Source organism: Sardina pilchardus, chromosome 18 (assembly GCF_963854185.1).
Source record: "Sardina pilchardus chromosome 18, fSarPil1.1, whole genome shotgun sequence".
Lineage (NCBI taxonomy): Eukaryota > Metazoa > Chordata > Actinopteri > Clupeiformes > Clupeidae > Sardina > Sardina pilchardus.
In genome coordinates, this window is record NC_085011.1 from 28611401 (window position 1) to 28629692 (window position 18292).

Sequence of the window (18292 nt, forward strand, 5' to 3'; positions counted from 1 at the left end):
GTAATTTCAGGCCTAATTGCAGCATTGTTGTGTTGTGGCAGGGCTTAACACGAACCAAAGCTCCGGGAAAACCTCCCCCCCCCCCCACGGGCCTCGGGTAGCAGCGGCGAGTATGATTATGATGTGCCACGCTGACGAAGTGGCCCGTGCGAAGTCCGTTGGCCATAAATGACCTCTTTGTGAAACGCTAGATTTCTAATTTATTTTATTCTTTTTTTTTTTTTTTTTTTTTTTTTTTTTAATCCAGGCCGTCATCTCGCCTTTCATCTGCGTCTGAGTTGTGCGCGGAGCGTAAACAGGCCGACGGGGGGAAAAGGTACCTGGAGCTCTGGCAGTGGACGGCAGGGGGATAAGATGTGCAATCTGCTATGGAATATTAGACAGCAGGGTGATTTAAGGGCCTGTTAAGGGGCTAGTGTAAATTCCAGCCTTTTGTGTGAACGCCGGCCAGGCTTGAGCTCGGGCCTGTTTTAATTGAGCGTTTTGAAGTGGGCCCGGGAAAGGGGATCGCTGGGAAAGGGTGCCCCCCCCCCCCCCCCCCCCCCCCCCCCCGCCCCCCAAAACCTAGAAAGTACCTGCACACTACGCATGGCTAGCCTACCAGCACTGCACAGCACAGCACAGCACAACACAACACAACACAACAAAACACAGGACTGCACAGTCCTTTTGAACAGGTTGGCTATAGACTACCATACTGACTTATGTTGGCTCTGGACAAATTAGCCTACTTTTTCATACGCATACTCATGATACCAGGTTTGCCCGCTGGGGTGGGGTGGGGTGTGTGTTGTGGGGGGGGGGGGTCTCTGTGATCAGCTATGAAGCACTGACGGGGCTCTTCAGAGCGGATACAGAGCCCTTTCATCTCACCTGCAGAGGTCAGGCTTTATGCCCTCCTACGTGATGCGTGCAGCCATGCTGCCATCAAGTCCCCATGTGGTGGAGGCCTGTGGATCTAGCACATAGTGGACCTTGTTATTTAACCCGATTGCACTCAAAAAGCAGACTTTCAGAATCACTGTGAATTTTCTGGTCTGGTTAATAAAACAAAGCGCTTGGAAAGAATAATTGTTTGCAGTTGTTTAGCTTGGCCTGGAAAGGTAAGGGGAAAATGTATGTTTCCCTTGTAGAACATTAAATAGCCAATAAATTACTCACAGCATGCCTGGGTAGAGAAAGACAAGGCCTCTGAAGCATCCCTTCTGCCTTTCCCCATGGCCAGTTGACCTCTCCTGCAGCTGCGGGAACTGCTTAGGATTTCAAGATAGGGATTACAATGCACTGATCGGTTAGTGTTGAAACGTGAAAATTGACTGTATTTTGTCTTTGTGTGTGCTTATGTGTGTTTCTCTCTCTCTCTCTCCCTCTCTCTCTGTGTGTGTGTGTGTGTGTGTCACAGGTTCACCCTTCCTGGCGAGTGAGGACTGTGTGTTGGGTGGTGTCATCGTGCTGCGATGCTGCCGGTGTGCGGAGACTTCGTCGGACATCCAAGCTCTGCTGGGTGAGAAACCCTCCCCATGTCTGTCTCTAGGTGTCTCTGCCAAGAGAGAGACACACACACACAAACACACACACACTGCTGTCAGGTCTGCTGTCACGCAATTTCCACATACAGGTAGTGATATCTGGCCAAGAGTAAAGGTGGGTCATGCTCAGAGTGCCTCCCACAGTCCTCTGTCCACAGCACACAGAGCAGCTGCTGTCTCTCGGTGCTGAAGAAACACATTTGAATGGAATGGTGGCAGCGCATCACCCAGGTGTCCTGCCTACAGGTACAGTAGTCCCTGAGTTGAGATTGCGCTCTCTCTGAACTTGGTCAGCTCACATGTGGAAATGCAGACCACGGGTCACCACTGTGTTTTCTGACGGACAGGCGTCGGTTCCAAACGTTAAGATTTTAATGAATGTTTGTGAGGACAAACACCACAAGCATCCACTGCCTTGCATGCAAGCTCTGACCAAATACCGGCAGACATACTGGTGGTTGCTCCCCAATTCATTACGAGCATGACATTAGATAAGCACGTCTTGATGCCTGGCCAGTGGTCTCGGAGGTTAGCATAGCATACTTGAGAGAAGAGGAGCAGAACCTCACTGGAGCTCTCTCTCTCTCTCTCTCTCTGGTTTCCGTGACAGCAGACCTGACCCTAACTGCTTGTTATTTGTGGAAATGTCCCCCTCCTTTCTTCCTACCACCTCCTCCTCCTCCTCTCCTCCTCCTCCTCTGCCTCCTCCTCCTCCTCCTGGTCTTGTGATGGATGTGTTGGCTAGTTCTCCCCTTGCACGCTTGTACTTAATGCACCGCAGAGGTCCAAACACAAACCCAATTCAAGCTGAAATGATTTTGACTTTTTTCTGTGTCATACAGCCAGAGTTCTGAGGTCGTAGCCATTGTACACACACACACACACACAGAGACACACACACGCTATTGGGGGATACTCTTGTTTGAGAACGGCCAGAAGCAGGATAACACTACCTGTGGAACTGATGTGTGTGTGCAGTGTGCCTGCCTGTGCTCTGCCTCTGTGCTCTGCTCCTCTGCGCTCCTGACTGACAGGCTGACAGCCTTGTGTACTCAGGCCATAAAGCACGACACGTTTCCCTAGATCAGCACCATCAACACCAATCAGCGCTCTCCACCGCAGAGGAGATCAGCCCATATCTGTAAACATCTCTGAGTGCTGTTGGTACCTCCAGCGTAAACATGGCACCAGTTACCCCATCCCTGTGATGAATGACGACCCTAAACGGACGTCAAAGCGCAGCGTCGGAGCAGACAATAGCCTCTTTGTTTGGATTGGGCAACACCTATCTCCCCCATGAATAGAAACGCTTGGACACCTGAGTGCTTTGTGGGTTGATTTGAGGCGAGTGTGGATCGCTGTCTTGTTTACACACATTGACTTACTTCCCCCCCCCCCCTCAAAAAACCCCTCTGCCATATGGAGGCGACCTCTTCGTCTAAAGAGAGTAATGATTCACAATTTCTGATGTGAGGCAGAATAGGAGTCGACAGGCTTTGTAGTCGGTCTTTGGTTCTTTCTCCCGTTCTCACGCTCCCTCTTTCTGTGTGTGTGTGTGTGTGTGTGTGTGTGTGTCTGTGTCTGTGTCTGTGTGTGTGTGTGAAACCCATGCCATGTGTTTGTGTTTGCCTCCACAGTGGAGTTCTTGTGGAGTCATACTACGGAGAGCATGTGTGTCGGCTACATGTCGGCGCAGGATACCAAAGCCAAGGTGAGCTCTTCGCCAATCTCCCTGTGTGTGTGTTTTTTGTGTGTGTGTGTGTGTGTGTGTGTGTGTGTGTGTGTGTGTGTGTGTGTGTGTGTGTGTGTGTGTGTGTGTGTGTGTGTGTGTGTGTGTGTGTGTGTGTGTGTGCGCGCACGCATGTGCATATATGCCTGTGTGTGTGTGTGTTTATATGCATATTGTCTGTGTGGGTGTGTGTGTATATATAGTTTGTATGCATACTGTTTGTGTGTGTATAGTTTGTATACATACTGTCTGTGTCTGTCTGTGTGTGTGTGTCTGTAGTTAGTAGGCATACTGTGTGTGTGTGTGTGTGTGTGTGTGTGTGTGTGCACGTATAGTTTATACGCATACTGTTTGTGTGTGTATAGTTTGTATACATACTGTCTGTCTGTGTGTGTGTGTGTGTGTGTCTGTAGTTAGTAGGCATACTGTGTGTGTGTGTGTGTGTGTCTGTGTGTGTGTGTGTGTGTGTGTGTGTGTGTGTGTGTGTGTGTGTGTGTGTGTGTGTGTGTGTGTGTATAGCCAAGGTGCACCCTCATCTTCTCGCTCCCGCTCTCTAAGCAGCCATCCCTCTGAACTGTTCCCTCCTGGCGTCTCCTCTCCTCTCTCCTCCTCCCCTCTCCCCTCTCTCCTCTCTCCTCTCCCCTCTCCCCTCTCTCCTCTCTCCTCTCTCCTCTCCCCTCTCCCCTCTCCCCTCTCTCCTCTCTCCTCTCCCCTCTCACCTCTCTCCTCTCCCCTCTCCCCTCTCCCCTCTCCCCTCTCTCCTCTCTCCTCTCTCCTCTCTCCTCCTCCCCTCTCCCCTCTCCCCTCACCTCTCTCCTCCTCCTCTCTCCCCTCCTCACCTCTGCTCGTCACCCTGGCAGGGCGCTGAGTGACTTACAGCCGCGCTGAAAATACCATCAAATGCTCCCAAATGTGGCGTTATTTTTCTGCGGCAAGCAAAGTGACAAGAGAAACAAATCATGCGCCACAGCCTGGTAATGCGATGCCCAAATGAGCCGCGTGAGGAAAAACAATGGGCTGACCCTTCGCACTCTCGAGGAGGAGGGGGGGGGGGGAAAGCAACATCAAACGGGTAGCTGTGGAAGGAAATGAAAACAGCGAGAGAAAATAAGAGGCCCTGACAGTGTGGCAGGACTTTGAACTCCTTCAAACCCGAATTAAGGGAGATTAGATTTAGCTAACATCTCGCGGACTTGACTGCTTTCTTTACACACACAATCGTTCAGTTTCTCCCTTTTTTGTTTGTGTCTCGCGTATGTTTATAGCCCCGCTCTATCTCCCCGCCAGCTATGGTGTAAGAGCTGGCGTTGTGATACTGTCTGCACCATTGTTGACTGCTCTAGAGTCAGTGTGTCGGGGAGGAGAGCAGTGTGCCTCTACAACAGCCTTGGCAGAGCAGTCTCCTCTCAGGCGGATTCCTGTTGTTTCTTCTTCAGCTTAGGGGGCTAGGCTGTTTTGTTTTGCCCACGGAGAAATGATCTGAAGGCCCGAGGTGCTGAAACGTCGTCTGAACGCAAATAGAAAGCAGTACTGTCCAAAAGAGGAGAGAGAACGGAGTGTGTGAGTGTGTGTGTAGGCAGGGGTGTGTGAGTGTGTGTGTAGCCAGGGGTGTGTGTGTATGTTCTGCTTCCCGTTGCCTCTGCCCAGTGCAGTACAGTAGAGTAGTTTGGGTTGCACTGAGCCAGCGGTGCTGAAAGAGGTCAGATGAGCCTGAGAAGAGAGTGGACCCTACCTGACCAGAGGCAGGATTAGGCGTGTGTGTGTGTGTGTGTGTGTGTGTGTGTGTGTGTGTGTGTGTGTGTGTGTAGCTTGGAGCAGGAGGGGGTCCACCTGACACCATCTCGTCTGGCTGCAAGACTCTTGGAAGGGAAAAGGTTCTCAAGCTTCAATTTCAAAGAGCTCTTAAGGACGCCTCCTGCAGTCCCACTCGCTCCTGATCTGCCCTTTTCCTCTGGACACCCTGCCACTCCCTTACCCCCTCTCTCACACACACACACACACACACACACACACACACACACTTTGTGGACACCTTGCCAACACCTCCCGCCACCACCTTACCCCTTCCCCTCACACATACACATACACATACACACACACATACATATGCATACATACACTACACGGATACACACACACACACACACACACACACCCTGCACAGGCTGGCAATCATATAAATAATAATAAATCACCTACTTCATGTATTAAAAACCACCTGCCCACCCAGAGAGAGAGAGGGAGTGAGAGGGAAGAGAGAGGGGAAAGAGAGAGAGAAAGAGAGTGTGAGTGAGAGGGGTAGAGTGTTCATCCAGCTCTCTCTCATTCCTCCGACATTCCTCCCATTCCAGGCTGGCCGTGCTGGTGTTCCTGGGCCAGAGACGCTCCCCTCTGGAACAACACGGGAGAGGAGGCACCTCCGCCAGGCGCCCATACATTCCTCACCTCTCACAAATAATCAGCGTCATTATTAGCATAGCGCACAGTGCTGCGCACGGCTCTGCCCAGACCTAAAGACCACTCTCGTGCCATATGTACTGTACAGTACCACTGAGCAGACACACGCAAACAGCCTGGGAGGCAGGCGAGTCCTCTTTAGATTCTGCACCTGTCCTAGTCCTAGTATGCTAGCATGTTTCTAGTGTACTAAAGTACAGATAACACCCATGAGAGAAAGCATCCACCCTTACACAGAAAGTCTCATTATCTGTCTTTCCCTCTCCTTCTCTGCTGTGGTTTTGAAGGTGTAGTCCTGAATGACGGCCATGCTGTTCGGCTGCTCAGGCCTTGCGGCTCTGAAAGCCCACTCGTGCTGTTGAAAGCTCTGGGTTTGGCTGCTCAGGCCTTGCCGCTCTGAATGCCCACTCGTGCTGTTGAAAGCTCTGGGTTTTGCTGCTCAGGCCTTTGCCGCTCTGAAAGTCCACTCGTGCTGTTGGATGCTCTGGGTTCGGCTACTCAGGTCTTGCCACTGTGGTGATCCAAGTATGTGGTTTAGTGACCTGTCTGTCTCGGTTAAGGCAGAGTAAAGGCCTGTGCAAATGGGCGCCAACAATGCACATTCCGCTTTCGACATATGATTCCATTCTATTCCATTGTTTTCAATATAACGCCACAAACCAGCGTCAAACTCTGGCGCCGACGCCATACCGATTACAATTCAGCTCTAATTTTGTCAGTGCGGCTCAATAAAATCTCGTTAGCTGCTTGTTAGTGACAAATTTTGCCACTGATGTGCATGTTCATGTGCCATGTTGGTGGCTAAGTGGTAGACCTCCTAATATAAGTGCTCCTGGAGTTCATGCTGCCTGCAAAACAAAGCAGTAGGGCTCTTCTATTAGCAGGATTAGCACTTAACTTAACTCTGAGTTATCTTAGTCAGACTTCAGTCATTAATCCGTGATGTTGGAATTCCCCACAGGCCTCATTGACATTGAGCGCGCCTCTATTTATTTGAGTTTCGTAGATCGCATTAGCGGAAAATAAATGATGTACGTTGTAATAGGATGTTCTTTCCAGAGCTGCTGATTGGGTGGCCTCTGGAAGTTGGCAAATTCAGACACGTTTTCAGTTGGCTTGTAATTTAAATTGACACCTTTTTCCATTAGATCTTATTCTGTCGGTTTGGCCAAGTCTCGCTCTTTCGTTCCTGCCCTTACAAAGTGGCAGCCAGATGTGTTTAGTTTCTCTGTATTGGACCTAATTGTTTGATTATTTGCCCGGCACACACACACACACACACACACACACACACACATACACACCATATTACAACATCTCGTTGATCGTTGGATCAGAGAGAGTCCATTTGAAAGGGTGTTCCCTTGCAGAAGTTGGGCTGCTGTTAAACACAATTAGTAACACAGAGGTGCTTGTGGCTATTGTCTAGGTGTGAAGCCCAGAGCTCTTCCAAGGCTGATGAAGGCAAACTCAGTGGTCGTTTATTGGTTCAGGACAAATTGTGGCCAGCCCAAGGGCCCACACCACTGCTTGTGTATATCCTCTCGGGGGTTAGAAGCATCTGCTCCTCCCCGGCTCAGTAAGGAAGTGCTTTGGTCCGTTAGAGCTGGAGTGAACTGAGCTAGTGGTTGATTTACATTGAGCGCTGACCTCAGCCTGATCTTTTGGCGATCTGGTTGCGTAACAAGCTTCTCTGGTTTGACAAACCTGCTGGCGCGAGGTGGAAAAGACACAAATATTGAGTCAAAAGTGCAACCTTTCCACTTCCCCCGTAATTCTTCATATCTCTCTCGATCTCTCTCATAATTCTCTCCGTCTCTCTCTCGTAATTCTCTCTGTCGTAATAACCCATGGCCGCATACATTCTGTAGGCCTTGATGTGATCTCTCTCTCTCTCTCTCTCTCTCTCTCTCTCTCTCTCTCTCTCTCTCTCTCTCCAACCCCCACGTTATGTCGGCCTTGGTGTGATGTGTGTGAGACTGCGATGACAAAGAGGCAGCTCTGGGCGTGAGAACCACAGCACTGTGAGAGCACGGGCCTGTGTGGGCCCGGATCTATTTTTATGCGCGCCAGCCGTCCGCCCGTCCGCCCGTCCGTCCGTCCGTCCGTCCATCCGCCCCGCGATGGCGGAGAGCCGTCGCTTCTCGGCTCTTTAACACACTCCACTGACGCAGAAGTGTCGTCTCCTTTGGGGAGGCAACGGGTGGAACAAGGACATCGTAAAAAAATAAATCTTTTTGGGTGAGGCTTGAAAGCAAACAATTTGCTTTGCTGATTTTTTCCCTCTCTCTCTCTCTCTCTTTGTTTGGCTATTTTTACTGCCTATTGAAAGAGCTGGGCAGAAATACAGAAGTGAATTATGACTTGTGTCTCTTTATTGACGCGTGGTCTACGGGGCTCTTTGTTGTCAGACTGTTGGACATTTGGATTAGCTCAAGAGAGATGTTGCAGAGGTGGTGCTTGGCTTTGCCATTCCCAGTCTCGCCAGTCGGGAGATGTGTCTCCTGTCATTTAGTTTGTTTCCACATCAAAAGTGTCCAGTGAAAACGAGGCTGGGTGTTTGCGGGCTCTGGAAGAACAACAGAGCCGGTAGTTCAACCAGCAGTCAGAACGATGTTTACTGACCGATGTATCTGATGCGCTCTCAAGAGACACATCTGGGGAAATGGTTTGGGAGCGCAGCGTTGGATGTATTGTTCTGGTACACTTGCGCATTGTCTTCAGACGGACTTTGATTAAAGCGGCGCAGTGTTTGTCTTTTTTTTGCCTTTGCACGTCTGCGCACAAACTTTCACCCAAGTGTCACCTTTCTTCCTCCCGGTTTTGAAAGTGATCCGAGCTGGCGAGTTCAGATGGGTGTCGGGAGAGGGGTGGAGGACCAGGAGGAGGAAAGGGGGGAGGGGGGAGAGGGGAGGGGAAAAAACGAGTTTTGTAACGCTACACCAATCTGCGGTTAAATCATCTCTCTTCCCCAGTTGTTTTGCTAACCCTGCCGTGTGCGTTTGAGTGATTCACCTCATCAAACAGGCCCAGCGTTTAACACGTCATCTCCTTCCACTGCTGATTTCTCCTGCAGATTTGCATGGGAGCCCGCTGGCGTTCTCAGGACCCGGGCTAAATGGGCCCCGCTAAAGCCCCTGCTTACTTACTCTGGGACTGACGAGGGAGACTGGGGGTCGGACTGGGGGGGAGGTGGGGGTTAGAGATGGGGATGGGGGGAGGGGGGTAATTTCCCAATGAGTGTTGCCATGTGTTTCCAGGGTCCTGTAGGCCGGCCAGAGTTTACATGCCAGTGACAGCTGCCCCCTTTGCAAGCCCAGAGCTGGAGTTTAAGACCTGAGATGACCAATATTAGTGCCATCTAGCTGCCCCCTCTCTTCTTCTCTCTCTTTCTGTCTTTCTCAGCCTCTTGTGTCCTCTCGCTGATGGCGCTCTCTCCCCCTGGACACCTGAGTCTGTGTGAATAGGGAGGGATGGGGTGGAGATCTCCGTGTCTGTTTAGAGGGGGAAGAGGCCGAGTGCCTTTGATCCCAGCGAGGAAGCTGTGTCCTAGGCTCACAGCCCTGTGGGATTGCCCCCTCTCCTCTCCTCTCCTCTCCTCTTAGCTCCTAGCTCCTCTCCTCTTTTCTCCTCTTAGCTCCTCTCCTCTCCCTTCTTCTCCTCTTAGGTCCTCTCTTCTTTTTCCCTCTTAGCTCTTCTCCTCTCTTCTCTTCTTAGTTTGACTCCTTTCCTCTCTTCTCCTCTCCTCTCCTCTCTTCTTTTGCTCCGCTCCTCTCTTCTCTTCTTCTCTCCTCTCTTCTCCTCCACTTCACTCCCAGTTTACCCATAACCAGCTGCTCACACTAAACACTTGCATTGTTCTGTTTGTTCCCTTCAACCTCTCTGTCTCCCTCTTTCTCTCTCTCTTTCTTTGTCTCTCTCTCTCCCTCAATCACCCTCTCTCTGTCTTTCTCTCAGACTCACATATCTAGGTTGCCCCCTGGAGCAGTCGCCGGACAGTCTTTGGCCATTGAGGGAGGAGTGTGTCGCCTTGGCAGAACGAGTGACTAACACACACACACACACACACACACACACACACGCTAGGCCCAGTGGAAGCTGCTCAGATATTAGTCTATAAAAACAACATGAAGACCACCCACACATTTACACATTTCTCTCTCTCCCTCACACACACACACACACACACACACACACACACACACACACACACACACACACACTCACACGCACAAGACAAACACAGACCCAATTAAATAGTGCTTCCTTAGTGATATGATATTGGGTTTGTCCCTTAACTTGCCCGGGCCAGTAGTACTAATAAACTGTGGCTGCCGAGCACTTTGCCTGATGGACAGGCAGACAGACGGGTGTGGACAGACATGAGCTGTGGCACACACACACAGACACACACACACACACAAACACACACACACACACACACACACATACACACACACACACGCACTGGCATTTCTCTGGCGCGACCGCTGATTGGCTCTCGTCTCCACAGCCTGACGTCTTGCCTGTGGTCTTACCTGCCCTCAACGTGCCACGGCTTCCACCTCAAATCTTCCAGCTGCAACATGCACCGTCCTTGTCCTTGTGTATATATATAAGCTGGGGTGGAGGGAAACAGGGTGAACATCGACTTTTAGCTCATCTCTTGATTGTTCTTCTGTTTTGTTTTTGTTGGTTTGTTTGTGTGTTTGTTTTACTACTATTGCTTGATATTTTACTTTTTTGACAGTTTTGAGAGAGTGCAAAGCAAAGCTGTCCAGAATATGCGCATTATGTGCCACATTTTAAGGATCGAAAATGTCACGTGAACAGTGTGAGAAGTTGATTTTTTGAGTGTTTTTATGACAGAAGATGTCCTGAAAGGACATTTTGAGGAAGGCTGTCACCAGTTAGTTGAGATTTAGTTAAGACATTCATGACGTTAGCAAGACATAAGAAATATGTTTCATTCTAGACGGACCTGAACACACCTCTTCTGGCACACTGACACAGATTTGCACTCGTGGTGGTTGCTCCCCTCAGTCACGTTTGAGATGCTAGTGACCGAGTTAGCCAAAAGAGGAATAAACGTAGGGAAAAAGTAGTAGACGCATTGGAAAGAATATGCACTTTTCGTCCTATCTAAAGCTATTAGAGAGCTCTGCTCTGGTTCTCATGCACGACTCCTGTTCATAAGTACTGTAAGGTGTGCAAGGGTATGGAGAGGATCGCGTGGTGGCACCGTAAACAGCTCGGGTGGCGCTACACGACCGTTCCTAATATATAGACTATTTGATCAAGACTGTTAGTCGCTCATTTTGAAAATGCAGTAAATATATATCTATATATATATTTGTACTTGCTTCCTCAGAGGTCTGTATTTTGTAGTGAAGATAGGAAATGGGAAAAAAAAAGCTACAGTGTATTTATTAGTGGCGCTCATTTGGTTGAATCAGGGAAGGTCATTTGGTAATGTGAATAGGGGTGAGGCTCGATGGCTGCTCTCCTTCCTCCCAGGGTAGTTGGCTTTGACACAGTCGAGGAAGGACTGCTACAGTACCCCTGTGTTGCATCCCTCTGCAGACTCTCCAGCCGTACAAGGTGTTGAATGGATAACGGATGGCAATTTAATGCTCAGAATGTTATGCCGCTCCATGTGACATTACTTGAAAATTGCTTTTGGTATGAAATGTCTCCAAGACATTCCTATCAACATTTTGTGCTAACCTCTTAACTGCAATGCTCAATAAATATCAAATATGTGCGTGTGTGAGTGTGTGATTTTTTTTCCTTTTTTTTAGAGCTTCGTCTTTTTCCCGTCCACAGCACCCGCAATCAAGTCCAATTTTTCTCACTGTTGTCAGGACACGCTAAATGGCAACACAAGCATTTACAGGCGTTTTCAAAACAGGCCATGCTTTTCAAAAGAAAACTCTCCAGAATGCAACCCTCAAATTTTGCTTTCAGTACGGGACGAAAACGAAGCTATAATATAATAATAATAACAAGGTGTGTTCGACTTTTTCTCAGCCTGTGTCTGTCTATTTTTTGCCAACTCGTCGGTCTTATGAGCTAGGCTTGGTTTCCGACATGAAAACGACTATTTGTAGCACGCCGTTTGTTTTCGAGGGCCCCGCACTTGACAGGCAGGTTTGTCTGTCCACTCTCTCCCGACTCTCCTCTCTTTTCGTCGTGTCCTTCTGTCTCGTACAGTGCAGCATATCATATAATCTTAACTGTGGGCTGCCAAAGATTTATAGTCTGGAGATAAATTACACACTGGACAATAACCCAGGGTGAAAATAGCCCCTCTGTAGAAGAGCTGAGGCGACCAAGTTTACAAACGACTTAGTCTGATGTCAAATCGCACATAATTAATGGCCTTATAATGAGAGTCTGAGGGGGCTTTGCCCCAAGTGAGAGCCTTGAAGCCTAGCTAAAAATGGTCAGTGGTCTTCCTCTCTCTCTCTCTCTCTATCCCTCCCTCCCTCGCTCTCTCTCTCCTCTCTTTTTCCTTCTCTTTGTTATGGTTCTTGGAGTGTCTTTTGATTTACACTGTGCCGCAGCTGTAAAAGTAGCTTCTCATCCAACGTGCCCTATTCCTGTAGAATTCTCTTTCACAGCCAATTCACATTACGCACCCATTTTTTAAAACGTGAATGTTTGTTTTATTTTCGTGTGGTTTCACATCCAGTCTCACTACTCTTATACAAGCTGTCCAAGAGTCTGTGAGCAACAGTCCACACTTTGTTTAGTTGTGAGTTACTGTGGATAAAATGGATGAGTGTAAATGTCTCCTGATTGAAAGTCTTTAAGTCATTTAACATCAGGCCCTGCCACACCCACTCAGCCAAAGCAATTGTGTTATGGCCTCACCCCTGGTGCACTCTGGGTAATGGCTGAGCTAACGTTTCCCTGGAGAACTCGTGCTATCAAAGGAGCGAGGCCAAATCGGTGTCTGGTTAATGAAATAGCCCACGTCAGAAGCAATCAGCGGTCCAGACCGGCTGCCATCAGTTTAACAATCATGTCGGTCTCGCCAATTGGAGCCGAGCTTGCCCAGCTGCCTGAGCTGGACTCTGTCCACCGGCGTGATGAGGAACGTGCCGTAAACCCGTCTGGGGCGATATGAGCGCGTTTTTATCTCCGCGCGGCAGAGCTGCTCCACGCTCCTCCTGAGGCACAGCAGGGAGGACTTAGGTGCCCACTGCAGCCAGAGTCTGGCGTTCATTCCAGAGGGAGCACACACAGTCCACCAGGATGAGTGCTTTGAATCCATTTGTGCTAAAACAGTGCTGCTGCGGACACTGTAGGGCGTCCGGGATGCTTCTCCCAAAACAATAGTTGGAATGCGAAATTTTGGGAAATGCACCCCAGATTGAGAGCCCAATAGCCTCTGGGTTCTTATAACTTTCAGGTAAAGCTGTATTTAATCCTAAAGTTTTTTCATGCAGGAAGGATCAGTGCCTGATGGGTCATTGAACCTGGCCAGTGGACCAGTAGCCTAGTCCACTGAAAATCTCTCTCCCTTTCTCTCTTTCTTTTTCTCCTTTCTCTCCCTATCTGTTTTTCTCTCTGTTGTTCTCTCTCTTTCTGTCTTTCCATTTCTCTACCTCAATTGTTCTCTTGCTTCCTTTTCTCTCTGTCTTTCTATTTCTTTCCTCTCTCTCGTCCTTTCTGTCTCTCCATTTCTCTCTCTCTCTCTGCACTCCTCCAGCACATGGCTACATTTGGGCAATTAGTGTTGTTAGTGCAGAGCGTTTGGCTTTCATCAGGGCTGCCCACCGCCGTGCCCCTGGGAGACCTGCTGCCCCGTCCTGCACAGTAGTCTGCCCCCGCCGACCACTATTCATCTGAGCCCTCAGCCTCTGCCACCGCTCCTCCCGGGGCCCCCTCGGCTTTGAAAGGGAATACTGGCTCTTTTAAACAGCACAGGGAAGAGGTCTGCTGTGCTGCCCTACCTCTATCCCTCGTTACCCGTCACCACTCTACTACCCCCCCCCCCCTCCTCCTTCCCCAATACCCCCACCGCCACCACCGCTGCTGCCGACACCCAAGGTGTATCCAATGCCTCTCGCTCAGCAGGAGGCCAAATGCAAAACAGACGGCTGGGCAAATAAAGATCAAAGGGAGCCGACCAGCGCCCACTGTCCTCACATAGCGCGCGCTCCTGTCACAGCGAATCACCGCCGCACAACACACACACACACACACACACACACACACACACTCACACACTCTCTCTTAACGACATGGGCAATGATACCACCTCCTGCTCACCACCGTCCTCTCACATCGACACATCGGTTCCCCAATGAGCCGCTCCAGCCTTTGTCGCACGCAAGGGCAACGCGTGGGATAGAAATAGCTTCCCGCTGCTCCGGCCGTTTCAGGCTACGCTGCAGTACGGGGTTGTGTGGGCAGCCCAGAAATATGGGCCACCACCCGACCTCCCCCCAACCACCCCGCAACCACCACCTCTCAGACGAACATACAAATTTCGCTGTTGTCTTTTATATTCGCGTACATGCTTGGGATGGCCGCTTCAGAAGAGTCCAGCTGTCTTCGCTCCTCTCCATACCGTTTTCTCTTGGCATGTGAAGCCCACAAGAATGCGAGCGCTCCTCACCACATCGTCAGCCATATCTGCACCAATCCTATATGACATCTGGACCTCTAGCCGGGATTTGAAGCTCACCACAAGATAGATGTGTTATGAAGTACAAGAATGTGTCGCAATATATCTTAGGTCCCTATTAAATGCAGCTGGACCAAGAAGCGCTCACTCATAAGGCCGCTTTAAAAAAAACTCTCAGGGCTACTTGAACTTGAATTGGAGAGTTGGTGCTTACCGAGCCCTGCTGTGCAGCCCTTGTGGCAGAGAGCCGGTGGGTTGAGGTCATGTGTCCACCGCACACGCCTGTTAGCCTGTCCACCCTCGGCGCTCTTCCCTACATGGCCAGGCCTCCTTGGAGTCCCAGTCAGCGAGGGTTAAGTGACCGCCCCACACCTCCCCTCCACACAACCTTTCACCCGCTCCTCAGCTTCTTAACCTGTTTGTTCAGCTGTGCACCCCCCTGCCCCCCCCAACCACACACACTCAGACTCTACTGCCTTTCTCCCATGCGGTCAAAAAGGTGACTGGGGCTAGGGCACGGAGCCAAGCGAGCAACCCCCTCCAACACACACACACACACACATATGCATACACAAACACATACACACACACACACAACACTGTGCTATGCTACTGTCCCCGTGCAAGGGAGTGTTGTGAGACGGGCAGACAGACGGGCAGGCAGGCAGGGTTTCCTCGGCGACCCCACGGTCCAGGTCAGCTATTCCAGATTACAAGACACAAGGCAGGCTTTTAATTTGGCGTGCCGTGCAGCGAGGGCCTTGCGGCATTGTGGCCCAGACGCTTCCTGCAACGCGCTACACCACCCATAAAGTGGCAGCACGGGAGAGGGAGAGAGAGTGGGAGAGAAGGAAGAGAGAGAGAGTGTGAGGAGGGAGAGAGAGGAGGAAGAGAGAGAGTGGGAGAGAAGGAAAAGAGATAGAGAGTGTGAGGAGGGAGAGAGAGAGAGTGGGAGAGAAGGAAGAGAGAGAGTGGGAGAGAAGGAAATGAGAGAGAGAGGGGGAGAGAAGGAAAAGAGAGAGGGTGAGGAGGAAGAGAGAGAGAGTGGGAGAGAAGGAAAAGAGAGGGTGAGGAGGAAGAGAGAAACGAGCGGATGGCTAAATATGGCTCTGCCACATTTGCACCCTGTCTGAAGACAAAGATCAGGCATGGCTGCCACCGTGTGCTGGGCATGGAGGGTGAGGGTGGCTGGCACTCTACCCAGAGCCCCTTAAGCAGGGGAGGACCGTGCCGTTATTATGCCGCCCGGGTGGACTCCCGGTGTATTCAGACGTCAAAGCTGTGCTAACTACTCCAGCTTCAGGACAAAAATGATTATCAACATCTTGCTTGTGTTCAGTGTTGGCATCGTGTTGGTGCCAGTTTTGGCATCAGAGCTAGGTGTCTGGGCAGCAGGTACCACATGGCTGATGACCACAGTAACCAAAATATACGCTGAATGACCACAGTATTGCATGGTTGGCAAAGAAAATCCTCTTACACCCCGAATAGCTGATGCCAATTGGCTGAAGAGATAGCCTTCTCCTGATAATCTGACTACATTATGTTGAATGTTCACCCCTATCAACAATGTGTGACTTCCTTGTCATTAGACTTCACAATTTTCTAAATTGTACCGAACAACCCAAAAAGAGTAGCCTGGCTAGCGCCTACCACTTCTCAAATGAGACATGGTCTGGCAACCAGACGTTAATTTTCTCGTATTTGAAAAAATGCCCAGATCCGTTCGGATGTTTATCAAATGCGTCTGTGCATCGCTCATCATCGTCTTGCTTTCCCCCCTGTTCTGTGATTGGTCCCCTATCTCAGGCAAAAATGAGGGCGGTAGTTTCCAGACTGCCTTAGCAGCGTGAATGAAATCACCACACAAGGCAGGATGGGAACACCCAGGCTACAAAAAGAACAGAACAGCTATGTTTTTCTAGAGAACAGTAAGGAAACGTAGTAAACATATGACCATGGATGCCACTGTAGTCAGCTGTGAAATGAGATGCACAGTCCAGTGTTTTTTGAGGTCAGTGTGCCTGTGTGACTGGCGAACTGGGACATGCCGCATGGTGCTGCTCTCAGCTCTGGTTCCATCATCTAAAAACTCTCTAGCTCTAGACGAACGCAGTCTGTAACTTCGTCCACTGAAACTCTCCTCTTTCTTCTCTCTCTCTTTGTAGCTCTGATTCTGACCATGTGAACCTCAGTGTTTTGTAGACATTACACAACAAGTGTTCATCTTGCACATTTTAGTGCCGTTTTTAAGACGATGCCAAGCGGCATTTCCTCTGTTTCCCCTCATCCAAACATGCTGCATATATAACCCAGATGTTATTGACTACGATGCATAAAGGGAAAAATGTACACCATAACACCATTATAAAATGTCAAAATACCTTAACTCCTTTAGTATTGTGTTAGCTATGTTGTCCCTGGCTGCAGTCATAATATCAGATACGGAGGCAGTATCTGGTGTGCGCTGGGTGTTGTGGGGTGTAAGAGAAGATCGGTTTCACGCTGGTTGTTTTGGTGGTTGAGTCGGGGGAGCTGGGCCGGGTCAGCTGAAAGATGAGGACGTCCACGGGAGCACCGCCGTCCGTCTGACGACACGTGGAGCCTCGTCTTCTTAGAAAAGCAGAAGAGGAGGAGGAGTTTGGGGTGGGGTGGGGTGGGGGGGGGGGGGGGGGGGGGGGGGGCTGATGCCACTCTGACTGACTTGAGCCTGATGTTCCTAAAGTCCAAAAAAGCACAGACTCCTTTGAAGTGGAGGGCCTCTCGGTGGCAGCCGGTCTGATTAGATAAAGATCACTGGTGCCTTCCCCCCCCTCCTGTCTACTGTAATCTTAGCCCCCTGCTCCAAGGTGCTTTAAAGGAGGTGACGGCCAAGCGAGAGAGAGAGCTTGATGGAGAACAGTTCCCTTCCTTCAGACCCCATCTGCTCGGCCCTCCTCATCTCCCGAGGCATTAGATATGACAGTATGGTCTCAGTGAGCAAGGAATTTGGAGACGCACTGGAAATGTTCATTTTGACACTTACAAAGCATCAAAGTGCCCTAATTTGTGAGGTGATATTATCTCTAAAAGTCCATCTGTGACTTGAGCCTGCTAGCGATGTTGAAATATGAATGGACGGTGGATCGGTGCTTTACCATGTCGAAGTCACACAGAGGACTAGAGATACTGATGTGTGTCTGAGGGCTGTCTGGGTGGCGGGGTGTGAACTTATGAAGGAGTTCACAATAAAACTCAAATGGGTTTTTTTACGTGTTCATGACTTGAAAAACATTACAAACATGCACTACACTTACAAATCTACTTCACATACTCTTTGAGTCTGATTTGATGCCATACTCCAGGTAAGGTATGGAGGGACAGTACAAATGTTGTGCAAAAGTGTCCATCATTAAATGTCATTCTTTATAAACATACAGTTACTCTCCCTGTAACCAGCTCTGTCACTTACAGTGAATAACAAATGTTCAGTGTTAATTAAGTGTTAACCTGTTCAGCAGCAGAAGTTGACTTGTTAGCTTCAAACTGTCACATGTCAATGGAAGGGAAAAATGCACCTGGATTTTGTCACTTAAACGCATAGCTATTGGACTCACTTCAGACAGTAGTGAAACAGACACCCCTGCACCTCACAGGGGAGAGGAGCCAGGAGTTCCTGCTCTGGCACGGCCAAAAAGAGAGCACTCTCTACTTTCCATGTGATCGCATGCGTCGAGCAGGAGAACTCGCACATGTGCCAAATTCTGAGCATTTCATCTGTTTTTAACGGGACGTTTCGCAATCCCATCAAAAGCACGTCTGTGTCCTTTTCATGAGGATGATACTAAGAGGAGTCTTGTGCAATGGCTTAAGGTCTTGGAGGAATTCACTGTGAAGTATTAGAGATGTTGTCCTACTGGAGGCAGATTAGTCCTACTGGCTTATTCGGCCAATGTAGCA

General features: G+C 49.7%; 1 protein-coding gene across 1 annotated transcript in view; it reads left to right on the plus strand.

The window, feature by feature from the left end:
• tasp1 (taspase, threonine aspartase, 1) overlaps positions 1–11479 on the plus strand; it is a 36679-nt gene extending 25200 nt beyond the window's left edge. The window contains exons 12-14 of the mRNA XM_062519334.1: positions 1403–1504; positions 3167–3240; positions 9673–11479. Of these exons, the coding sequence (XP_062375318.1) occupies positions 1403–1504; positions 3167–3240; positions 9673–9765 (269 nt within the window). The 3' untranslated portion in view covers positions 9766–11479. The remainder of the gene's footprint in view (positions 1–1402; positions 1505–3166; positions 3241–9672) is intronic.
• The last annotated feature ends 6813 nt before the right edge of the window (positions 11480–18292 follow it).